This window comes from Rhamphochromis sp. 'chilingali', assembly GCF_963969265.1.
Source record: "Rhamphochromis sp. 'chilingali' genome assembly, chromosome: 20".
NCBI lineage: Eukaryota > Metazoa > Chordata > Actinopteri > Cichliformes > Cichlidae > Rhamphochromis > Rhamphochromis sp. 'chilingali'.
The window spans coordinates 2,884,736-2,897,368 of NC_137947.1; the positions used below are offsets into that span (position 1 = coordinate 2,884,736).

Consider the following 12,633-nt stretch of genomic DNA (forward strand, 5'->3'; position numbering starts at 1 on the left):
TGAAAAAGTATATTAGTATTGGGTCTTGTTCAAATGAGTCCAAATACTTGGCTGCCTTTTGGGATGTAGTACAAGACAGGGTGCTGCAGTTGGTATGAGGTGAATCAAAAATGAACACAGTGATGCATACTATAGTTTTCTCTCCGTCTATTATGTATTTTCAGCAGAAGCACCCCAAGTGTATAACTAGATGTTTTCAGTTGACATACGAAGAACTACAATATAGAAATGTAATTGTAGCACAACTGTACACACATATACAATTGATTCACTGTTGTGAGACTGGTTCATTAATCAGTGGAGTATTTTGCTACTAACTGAATTTAAAAAAGACTTTATTTTCAATTCACAGGTATACATGCATGCTGAGTGTTAGATTTGTATTGTTGATTGTCATTTATGCTTAGAAATATTTACTTATATATGCTTAGAGTTTTGTAATTAGTTGTAGATTGGTAGAGGTTTTGATCCTTGATAGTCTGCAAACTTTGTGTGTATTAGACAGCACTTTGGGAGCATGAGAGGTCATACCGTGTCTTATTGTTTTATGGTAGGATTAACGTAGTTGCGTCTGTTCTAGTCTAAGTGCTCTTTGTTTAGATGAACTGCAGGACTTCCTCACCGTGTTATCTAGGATGAACCATCTAGGGTGAGGGGGAGGCTACCCTCTTCCTGACCAAGGATGTTTGACCCTTTGATCAGCAGTCCACACACACACACACACACACACACACACACACACACACACACACACACACACACACACACACACACACACACACACACACAGGCAAGGTACTCTTTGTTTGTATGTAGACGTCGTATGTTAATGAACCTATGCATATTCATGTAACCTCAATAAAAGGACAGTGTATGGGAGAACGGACGAGAGCTACTGGGGTCAAGCGAAGGGACGGCGCTCTGTCCAGTCTCTCCCGTGCACGAGTACCATGAAGAAGTTTGCCTACTTGCGTCTTGCTTGCAGTGTAATTATATTGTCTTAACGTTCCAGCGAATAGGTTCAAGCTACAAACCTATCATTAATTGGTCCTTCGATGCCGGAGCCCTGGAATCGCATTCACCGAGGGGAGGAGAGGCACGCTGAAAGACTGACGTCAGCCAGGAAGTTCCTGTGGATTCGCGGTCTGTCTTTTCTCCTCGATGAATGACGGTCGGCGGGATTCGGGCTGATATTACACTCTAAGCAATGCCAAGTAAGTTTAAAGAGGCCGACTCTATAACCGTGTCGTTGTGCAGTCTCCGCCACTGTGTGAGGCGTTGAGAAGAGCCCGACTCTATAACCGTGTGGTTGTGCAGTCTCCGCCACTGTGTGAGGCGTTGAGAAGAGCCCGACTCTATAACCGTGTGGTTGTGCAGTCTCCGCCACTGTGTGAGGCGTTGAGAAGAGCCCGACTCTATAACCGTGTGGTTGTGCAGTCTCCGCCACTGTGTGAGGCGTTGAGAAGTTCGCTACTTTGTGGAGCGATACCCGGGTTCCTCGCTACTTTGTGTGGCTAGAGGTGAGTTCTCCGCCACTTTGTGGGGCGTTGAGAAGTTCCGCGGGGTCCAGACTGTGCTGGACGATAGGCCTATTTTGTGTTGTTTTTGTTGTCGTCGTCGTCGTTGTTGTTGTTGTGTGGGTGTGTGCGGAGCAGAACATGTGGTCTGTGACACCGACTGTTGTTGTTATCATGGGTTTCTAAGCAACCAAGAGTGAGTCGGAGGGAGACAGACGTTTGTGCTGGACTTTGCTCCTGGCAGCACAAAGTATTTATGTAAAAAAGAGAGGGAGCGACGGCTCCACAGCTGCGCGGGTTCACGCGAGCGCGGTCACGCGGGTTTCACGCGGACCTGAGCCGTGCGGTTAATCGCAGGCTTAAAAATGGAAGAGATTAAAATGTTAGAAGTTTTCAGAAAACACACCAGCCTTGAAGAGCGTGTGGAGAAGGCCAGCCCACATCAGCAGCTATGCTCTGGTGGGTGGCTGTCCTCCCACCCCTTGCTGACACAAAACGTTAACTCTTCAGCCTGTGTGCCAGACCATAGACGTAATTGAGGTGGATAGTTGTTAAAAGTCATCTACATTACGCTTGTGGTTGCTTAAATTCAGTACGATGACATGTGAGGTGAAGTGATATAGATAAATATTTAAACTAATGAAGTGCATAGAGGCACTTGACCTGTGTGGAAGACTGTCGTCTTATTATGAGCCATTGTTGAGATATACAGCACACCTGTGAAAACAACTAATATGCTGAACCCTGTATGAAACATCTAAAAGTACATGATGGAGAAGCTGAGTTGAATATGAAAGTGTAAGACTTTGCCGCTGTGGGCAGAGCAACTACTGTGTGATGTCGCGTTGCAGTTTTGTTTTTGTTTTTTGAGCTGATGAGCAAGCTACACATTATCAGATCAAGAGCTGTCTGAGAACTACTCAAAGAGGGGGAAACAGAGAGTGTGCAGCGTTTCCATGAGCAGTTTTTCTGCACCTTGACTCGTGTGTGTGTGTAGCATCAGCATCATGTTTTTGTTTATTTGTTTTGTTGGATTAAAAATAATTAAATAAACTGGTGATCATGCTTATGGATCACCATGGCACATATCTCCAGCCATATGGTTTATTTATGCAGATGAAAAAGTGAGTGTGAATGTGTCTGACATCACAGTGTTTTTGTGCGCTGTGTAAAAGTAATTGCCTTTGATTGTGAGTGAGAGCGGTGATTCTGCAGGTCACCAGCTATTGTAACGAAAAAAAAAGAAAAAAAAGAGTGAAAAAGAAAAATAATCATAGGAAAAAGGTTTTGTGTTGATCAGCCAAAAACAACTACAATTTCATTTTCTGCTTTTAAGAAAGGATTGTTCACAAAAACACAGAGCGAGAGAGAGAGAGAGAGATGTGTGTTGATTAAGCAGTGATGATAATAATGAAAATGTTTTAGTTTGTCACTTTCAGGTGAAAAGCAGACCTGAATCAATTTTCCACATGCAGCAGTCGGAAGAAAGTTATATTTTAACATCATTGGAAACATGCAGGCCAAGTTTCTGGCTGACTTATTTACAGCGCCATGTGTCTCTCAACCTCACAAGCAAGCAAGCTCTCACCCCTCCCTGAAGACAAGGAATGCAGCTCCAAAGCAATAACATGATAAAGAGACAGCATCAAGTCCTGAGCAAAAAAGTCCCAACAAGCAGCAGTAATGTGGATAAACAGCAGCAGAAGAAGAAAGCAAACCCATCTTCCTGTCTGATTGGTTGAATTTCACGGAGGGGCGAGCAAGATGGCAGCGTGAAGAGGAGTTTTTGTTTGAGTTCTCAGCACGAGACACTTATTTGACGTCTTTCTGGCCTTCGGGACTTTTTTGGAGATCAGCGCGCTAAACTTGCTGGATCTGAGGCCAGGGTCTGCGGCGGCAGCATGTTGAAATGCTCAAAAAGGACTGAGTGACTCGGGCAAGCCACATGCGGCTAGCATGCTGGCTAGCGACCATAGCTACATGAAAGAAATGGACCCTTCATGATGCGTTCAACGTGCCGGCGCTGTGGTGGGAAAGGCTCCATCATAAACACGCCCTGCGCCCTGTGCAGAGGTTCAGGCCAAGAAGAAGAAGACGATGACTTCCAAGCCCAAGAAGGTCGGCCTCAGCATGGGCGAGCTGATTGTGAAAGCCGTGGCCGCTCTCAAGAAGGCTCTGGCTGCCGGAGGCTACGATGTGGACAAGAACAAGGCCCGTGTCAAGACCGCCATCAAGAGTCTGGTGGCGAAGGGCACTCTGGTGCAGACCAAGGGCACCGGGGCCTCCGGATCCTTCAAGATGAACAGGGTTACTGAGACCAAAGCTAAGACGCCCGCCGCGGCCAAAGCCAAGAAACCGGCAGCAGCTGCTAAGAAGTCGCCCAGGAAGGCAGCAGCAGCAGCACTTCAGCCACTAGCACGAAGTCAACCGCATCAGAGGACAATAGTGAGAGTGGCTGTGACTTCACTGTGCATGTGAAGAAAACGTTTGGGAGAACTGAACAGTTGGAGTTTGACATTTGCCACCTGTGGAGTAAAATGGCAAGAAGAGACAGTGGGACACAGGACAAAGCTGAAGGAGAACTGCCGGCTGTTGGACTGTTGAAGTGGGAGAGGACAACAGAGTGAGAAGACTAGGTGAGAACACATAGGAATTATTTAATGTGGGAAATCAAAATTTGGGTTAGCAAACCTGGGGAAAAGAAAACTGACTGCTTAAGTTGGAAAATTGAGACGGAGTCTGAAACATTGCGAAAATAGAAACATATACAAAATCACACACACACAAGCAGAACATGCATTAACCCTACTAACAATTCCAAACACAAAATGACTCATGAAGACTCATAGCACATTAGTTAAGAAATGATTAAATAATAGCAGAGAAGTGTGTAGGAAAGGCAGCTTTAAGAACATGCTCTGCTGGAGATGCAGCTCCACAGACATGCATTAGACCTGCCTAATAACACAAACACATGTAATGAAAATTAGCTTGTTATCTTTCATCAGTGTTAAATTAGTGTCAATTTAGCAGACACTTGTTATCAAATACTGAATTTATCCTAAAAAAAAAAAAAAAATTGACTCTCCAAGTTGCAGGACAACAGTTTAACTTTTGTGGGGAAAAAAGATCCTGGTTTGACCAACCAGTGATCAGACAATAAATTTAGTTGTTAAAATGGTAAATTGGGAGAAGCTTCCTGCTTGATTGATGCAGCAAGTAATTTACTGTATGAGGGAAATTGTCTTTTGTGATACTATTTTGAACATGCTTTCCTGTCGTCCTGTCAACTTAGTGGGTTAATAGCTGATATGCAAATTAGTTGATTGGTTTTAGATTAATGAAAGGTGACTGAATTCTAGTATGAGTGAATGAGATGTGTTGGAGTTGTTGTGTGTTGAGTGGAGACTCTAAAACACTGAGTTTCCTGCTTTGATGTGCGAGTGAATCCTGTATTTAGATACACAACTCTGAATACGTCAGAACAAACTTCTTTTGTGAAGTGCATGACAGCATGTCACATGTTTTATGATGAAGGGAAAAAAAGGAAAACTGAATAAAATAGATCTGTGGCCTAAATGAGTGAAGAACACAGACCTGGTGATTAAACTCATAAGTTAAAGAAGACATTAGGCTTATGTTGTGAGTGGTGCAGCTGATGGTTGATTTGGAGTGAATCTAGCTGATGATTTTTCTTTTGTTGTGAAGTTGAGCCTGCCAATTAGTATGATGGTATGATGAACCATGCTAATGGTATGATTTACCCTCCTGAGATGAGGAGTTTGTGTCATGACTTAACAAGGCCTTTTTATTTTGATACTTTCACAGTGCACTGAGAGTTTGGTTTGATAATCTCTGTTATTTTTTATTTTTCATTTTTGAACAAGCACTGATTTTTGCTTGTGAATTTCTTTTCTTTGAGCAGATCTGCAAGTCGGGAATTAAAAGCGTTACACGTCGTCAAGACAATTGTGCCAAGTGAGTTCTCCACATTTAAATGGACTCTGGAGAAAGCCACTTATTTGGGACAATTATTAAATGACAGTCCCAGTCCAAAAGGATTCAGCGATGTAATCCAAACTAAAGTTCTTCTTTTTCTTTTTGAAATGACGTCATTTTGCTGAGAGTGGAAACTAAATGCGACGATAGGTTCCACTATCAGCAAAGAAAGAAAGAATGAATGCATGAATGAGTGAGTGAAAGGAAAACAAACTGACTGACTGGTAAAAGCTGACAAAAGCTGACAAGACTTTACTGATGTAACACGACTGTGTGAAGTTGACCCCCGCCTGGCAGAGGTGCAGATGAGTCTGTGTGTGCTTCCCTTTACAGAAGCAGAAAGATGACAGCAACACTTGAGGTTGCGTGATGATTTAACGTTTTAAATGACATTTTCTGTGTCTGTGAATTTACTATGTGTGTGTCATTCACTAGCTTGTGTGCTCACAGAGATAACTGTGACAAAGTATGCATACGCCTGCGCAAGCGCTAACATTTGCATTTTCGTTTTTACAGCATTATGGTTCTTCATGTGTTTGATCATGTGATTTATAGGAATACTGGCGTATGTTTCTCTACTACAAGATTTCTGGGTTTATGTGTGAAGAAAACTGTAGTTACAGGCTATATGTTGATGGAGAAATTAATATAGTTTGAGACATACTGTGATGAGACCAGTGTTACTTTTTCCACAGCGAGTGTTAACTTTATGGTGTTTTATGGCACCTCTGGAATGTGGATGGCCGACGCCTGCCCACCAGGATAGTCAATGTGTATTGCTAATGTTTGTTTTTCTGAGACTGCATTTAGAAGATTCAGCTGAAGCGGACAAGTGACATGAGTACAACAAATAAGAGATTACAGTAATTATGGAATAGTTTATTATGGGCTCATTTGCTGGCCACTTTTGAACCCATAATAATAATATATGAGTGGAGTGACTTTGCTTAAGAGAAGTCACTGATTACATTAATGTTAACAGAGTACATGGGATAATCCATGTCTGAGGTGAATTAGGGTAATAGTTGTAGTTACTGATTTGAGAAAACCTGCACATGACACTTGTCTTGCTGATGTTGAATGCTTATTACTCTTATGATACAATTGTTTACAGGTATGAAGTTTGATTTCACTTCCAGATTTGTTTTCCAGGCCATGATGGTGTGTATGCAGGCTCCTGGGAGAGCCAGGTGTTCAGCAAACTTAATATGCAAGACACGCTAACATCTTTTATTGCAGGGTTACGGAGCTACTCCAGAGGAGATGCCCTGATGTTGCCTGGGACATGATCTAGCTAATCTTTTTCTTTAAGACAGGGATCCAGGTTTGGTGAGTTGACGCATGGGAATGTCCATGCGTCAAGAGGTGGAGTGCAAGGATTAACATTAAACAATGTTTACTATTATTGTTGCAGTGATTTGTGTGATTAGCCGTTTATTTACAAGTATTAAACCTATGCAAGTGGTGCATCCATGTTCAGATGAGGCTTTGATGGCCTATAAGTGAAGTTCACTGAACTAAAGAATGTGGTTTGATGATTGTTGACATGCTCTCCAAATAGAAGTTTTTCTTCTTAGCAAGGAAATACAGGTGCAGCAGTAATCTCCTGAGAAATCTTCAGAGGCCCAGTGAGAAGCGTGAACCATTCCAGGCATAGCTGACAGCCAGGCAGTGGTTGAGGTCAAAGGTCAAGCTGGTTGGGGCCCATCATGAGATCAGACCTTGGAGCCACAGCAAGGACCATGAAACTGCCTGCAAAATAGAGGAGAGGATCGTCCACAAGATGGGAGCTGAGGCCAGGAGAGAGGCTTCAGGAGGATCAGAGATCATCTTCAGCACAGCAGACATCACACAGAGGGCTGTGCTACTGAGCTTCCAGGAGATTTTAAATAAAATGAAAGATTCAATATTGACGCTGAGGAAGACAACTAAGGTGTACGACGTGCTCTGCCTTAAACCTTCAGCAGCGTTGGAACATGAAAACTCGTGGGATGAGGGGAGCGTGCCAAGCTCCATCGACAGCGCAGAAGGAGTTCGAGGATGACATCATGATTCTGTGAAAGCACAGGAACCAGAAGCTATGGTGGTGATGACAGCAGTTTCCTATGAACATCACCTAATGCTGTGCCACTGTACTGTGCATACGATGACACTCTGAAGGCTGCTGGGATCATAACAGCAGTAAGATGACGGAACCCAGCACCCTTTCCACAGAGAGCTTTTCTGCAGAGCGTGGACAATTAAGGAGTCATAAATATCCCCCTCACAAGACGAAGGTCTGAAGTCAGGTGATGGGGGCTGGTAAGAGGCCATAAAACTAGAGTGCTGAGAGGTCTGCAGCTTTGGAAATAGCTGAGACCCATGTTGACAAACAACAAAACCAACTGGTATGTTTGAATGTTTATTCTACATACATTTGGACTCTGGTCCTATGGACAACGAAACAACTAGAAGAGACATTCATGTCGCCCTGCAGAACTCAAACCACTCTGCAGAGAGACATGTGATGTGCACACCTGGAGGAAGCACCACCAAGCTGAGATGTTTTTGGAAATGTTATCTTCTTATTTTCACTATTAAATTAACAATTTGTTTGTTTGTGGGATGCAGTTTGCCATGAGATGAGATCAATGAGGAATGGGATAACTGCTAATACATTTGTTAAACTGTGTACCTTTTCAGTAATTTAGGGTGATTTGACATATGCTGAGTATAAAAAGGTTTGCATTGAAACTGTCAGACATGAGGTGATCATACCTGGGAACTTTTCAAGCATAAAGGTCAAAAAGGGGGGAAATGTTAGATTTGTATTGTTGATTGTCATTTATGCTTAGAAATATTTACTTATATATGCTTAGAGTTTTGTAATTAGTTGTAGATTGGTAGAGGTTTTGATCCTTGATAGTCTGCAAACTTTGTGTGTATTAGACAGCACTTTGGGAGCATGAGAGGTCATACCGTGTCTTATTGTTTTATGGTAGGATTAACGTAGTTGCGTCTGTTCTAGTCTAAGTGCTCTTTGTTTAGATGAACTGCAGGACTTCCTCACCGTGTTATCTAGGATGAACCATCTAGGGTGAGGGGGAGGCTACCCTCTTCCTGACCAAGGATGTTTGACCCTTTGATCAGCAGTCCACACACACACACACACACACACACACACACACACACACACACACACACACACACACACACACACACACACACACACACAGGCAAGGTACTCTTTGTTTGTATGTAGACGTCGTATGTTAATGAACCTATGCATATTCATGTAACCTCAATAAAAGGACAGTGTATGGGAGAACGGACGAGAGCTACTGGGGTCAAGCGAAGGGACGGCGCTCTGTCCAGTCTCTCCCGTGCACGAGTACCATGAAGAAGTTTGCCTACTTGCGTCTTGCTTGCAGTGTAATTATATTGTCTTAACGTTCCAGCGAATAGGTTCAAGCTACAAACCTATCACTGAGGTTTTACCATATTACTCAAAAATTACAGATCATTGGTTGGGAGGTGAGTGTCTTGGCATACCTGCCAACATTCAGGTTTATATTAGTTGGCAATTGCTAAGTTAGATTTTATCTGTTGTCTAAAATCTATACACTGGATTGTATAACTAAATATATAATAAATAAATAATCAATGAATATTCAATATTCATTCTTTCTTTTACTAGTTATTTACCTTTCTAAATTCACTACACTATGCAACTAGCCTACCTATCAGATGCATTTTGCATTGTCTTAAGTGACTTCATCTTCCAACAGATAAGAGCTTTTCATTCATTATTCAAATGTTCTTCCTTCAGCTGCTGCTCAGGATCTCATTGAATCAGCAGGATTATAAGCCCAAACTGAGCTCAAAGCTTTGATGAAGAGAATTATCTATTATCTAAAACCAATCCAGAAATATTAATGCACAGTATTCACAATTCCATCATGCAGGTGCTTCCTTTTCTGTCACACCAATCCTACCCCAGTTCTTGACCGATCCTCTATGGAAATTTCATTCATGATGATCTGCATGTTTGACTTGACAAAGATTTGACACCACATGAGCTTACTGACACATCCCTTCCTGGACTTTGCAGCAGCACTGGAAGTACACTGGCCTGGTCAAAGGCAAATTTTTGTTGGGGCTTCATGTTGTCCTTGGGTCATCCTACTCTCACTAAAAATGAATTTAAATTACGTCATCAAAGTAAAATTTGAATATACGTTGTTTTAATTGAATAAAAATGCATTAGATATGACTTCATTTATTCATTTTTGCTTCCCTTTAAAATCGCAAAAGATGTTGACCTGAAGCTTAAACAAATACTCGCTGAGAAATGGATTATCTTTATCCCACTGGTGAAGGAGACGTGGTTAAAAATAGCTGGAGAACAGAAGACATGGTGGGATGATGCAAAAGGCTATAAATAGAGATGTGAGCTGATCTGTGGCCATGACTTTTAGAATCATAATCTGTTATTTTGGGAAGATTGGGTTGACGGCAGATTATCAAACAGTAGGCTCTCAGATTAGAGGAGACACATTGTGCAACACCATGATACACCTCCAGCTCATAAACAAGCTGGATGGAAAAAAAATGCCTCAAAAGCACATCAATTGACAGCGTGACTCAGTGTAGTGATGTGTCGGTCGCGAATGAAACGGCTCTTAGAGCCGACTCTTTGAAGTGAACGACACAAGCTGTGGGTTTTTTCTTTCTTTCTCTCACCATCTCTCTCTCGCACTTTTTTCCCGCTTCACTCCGCACGCGAGCCTTGTGCTTTGCGCTGGGAAGAGGGGGAAGGGGCAGTAGTTACACTCAGTATCACAGGAACAGAGCGGGAGGGAAAGAGAGCCAGGGACAACAACGTCACATTAGAAAGGTATAGTAAACATCCACAACTATTTTCAGTTGCGGATGATAAAGGATTCAGAAAGTTTATTCATGCAGGGACAGAGAATGTGCATCTTCTTTTTGTTTTCATATTTTAATTTATATTTAATTGTGTTGTGGTTTGCAGTGTTTTGTGTTGTTTCACTTTAAATTTGTTTAAAAGGAAAAAGCTGAAAATTTAAATAGTTAAAAGTTGAAATGTAAATAGTTGTTTTTTGTATTATATGATTTATTTATTACATTTTATGTGGAGTGAATAAACAAAAGTATATTTATGGTGGCCGCTAGAGACAAAGCACGTACAAACCCTGAAGCACGTACAAACACCAAAACACAACAGAAGTGCTCCAGGATGCTAGGCACAGTGTTGAGCTTTTCTTACCTAGTGGATACACAAGCCAGGAAGTACCAACGACCGGATTTGGTGTGTGGTAGTAACAGGTAAATGAACATTTTTTTTAAATTATTTGAATGTATATGAGTGCTTGTGTACAAATACACAAACCATACACATATGCTTTCAATTGTGTAATTTAAGTGATCTAGGTAGCTCTGTTTTGGAAGTTCAGTTAACGCTAGAAATGTGTTTTGGAGTTTGTACGTGCTTTGTCTCTAGGGGCCACCGTATATATTTATATATAAACATATATAAATAAAACCACGTTTTGTTTTTACATTAGTAATTCCTTATGTGCATAATTTTATCCATCCATCCATTTTCATCCGCTTTGTCCGGGGCCGGGTCGCGGGGGCAGCAGCCTAAGCATAATTTTATATTATTGTTAATAATAAATTAATTAAAGCAACAAAACAACCTGAAGAGCCGAGCCGGAAATCCCATCACTAACTCAGTGAACTGAAATAGGTTGTATGCATTACCCAATATTGTCAGACAAATTAGCAGATTAGGCAAAGACTGTCTAACTGTTGTCAGGCAAGGTGCAATCCTGACAGTACTTTCCTTTGATTGTAGGGTCTACCTTACAATATAAAGTGCTTTGAGCCAACTGTTGTTGTGATTTGGCGCTGTATAAATAAAATTGAATTGAATTAAATATTTAGATCACATTGCCCCCAGATCTATATTTCTTATCAGCAGCTTGTAACTTAAATATTCCTGACATTTGAACTTTAATACATGTTTGGTGTGAGACCTGAGGATGTCCTAAAATGTACACCGTATCCATCCATCCATCCATCCATCCATCCATCCATCCATCCATTCGCTTCCGCTTATCCTTTTCAGGGTCGCGGGGGATGCTGGAGCCTATCCCAGCTGTCATAGGGTGAGAGGCGGGGTACACCCTGGACAGGTCGCCAGTCTATTGCAGGGATGTACACCATATACATGTCCAAATGTATGTATTCCAAGTTCGTCATGAGCAGACTGTGGGACATCATTCAATATGGCAACGTAAACCAAGTAAACAAAATGCCCGCTATTGCAAAAAATTTGGTTTTATCTCCTCTAATAATTTCTGCCCCAGGGCATTTAAAGGAGACAATTACAGCAATGCCATTCAACCTTGGTTCCAATGTTCCCCAGTAGCTTTAAAGTGCAAATGTTGATCCAATGTTGCAATGCTTTAAGACACCATTCTTTTTAATGACCAGCAGGGGGTGACTCCTGTGGTTCCAAAAAGATTTAGGTTTTATAGAAAACAGCCCTCACCTCCCTTTCTCTGTAAAGACAGGGAGTTTTCCTGACTTTGTTGGATTTTTTTTTTTTTACTTTATATTGTGATTTGGTACAAAAGTAAATTCATTCTGCAAATTATGGTGCCATTAGAGTGAGAACAGACAATAAACTATTTCAGAATCTGCTGATTGACTGGGATTTCTCCTGTACAACCACTTCTAGAGTTTACTCAGATCGGCCAAAAAAGGATATATGCAGTGGGCAGCAGAGGTCAATGGAAAATGACCAGATTGCTTTGGGCTGTTAGGATGTTAAGAGCAACCCCAAAAAACAACTTATTCCCTTGGAGTTCTTTTTGACCAGGATGTGTCCTTCATTGCACATATTTAACAAAGATGTAGGACTGCTTTCTTTCATTTGCTCAATATCTCTAAAATTAGAAACATCCTGTCTCCGAGTGACACTGAAAAAGTATTTCATGCATTTATTACTTCTAGACTGGAATACTATAATCCGGTATTATTAGTATGTACTAAAAACTCTCTGAAAACCCTTCATTTGACCCAAAATGATGAGGCAAGAGGACTGACA

The 12,633-nt window shown here is 41.6% G+C and overlaps 1 protein-coding gene across 1 annotated transcript; it reads left to right on the forward strand.

The window, feature by feature from the left end:
- Positions 1–426: 426 nt before the first annotated feature.
- On the forward strand, positions 427–8,899 carry LOC308388376 (histone H1-like). Its single transcript, XM_080869055.1, has one exon. The coding sequence runs from the start codon at positions 3,615–3,617 to the stop codon at positions 3,993–3,995; it is 381 nt and encodes a 126-aa protein (XP_080725181.1). The 5' UTR covers positions 427–3,614; the 3' UTR covers positions 3,996–8,899.
- The last annotated feature ends 3,734 nt before the right edge of the window (positions 8,900–12,633 follow it).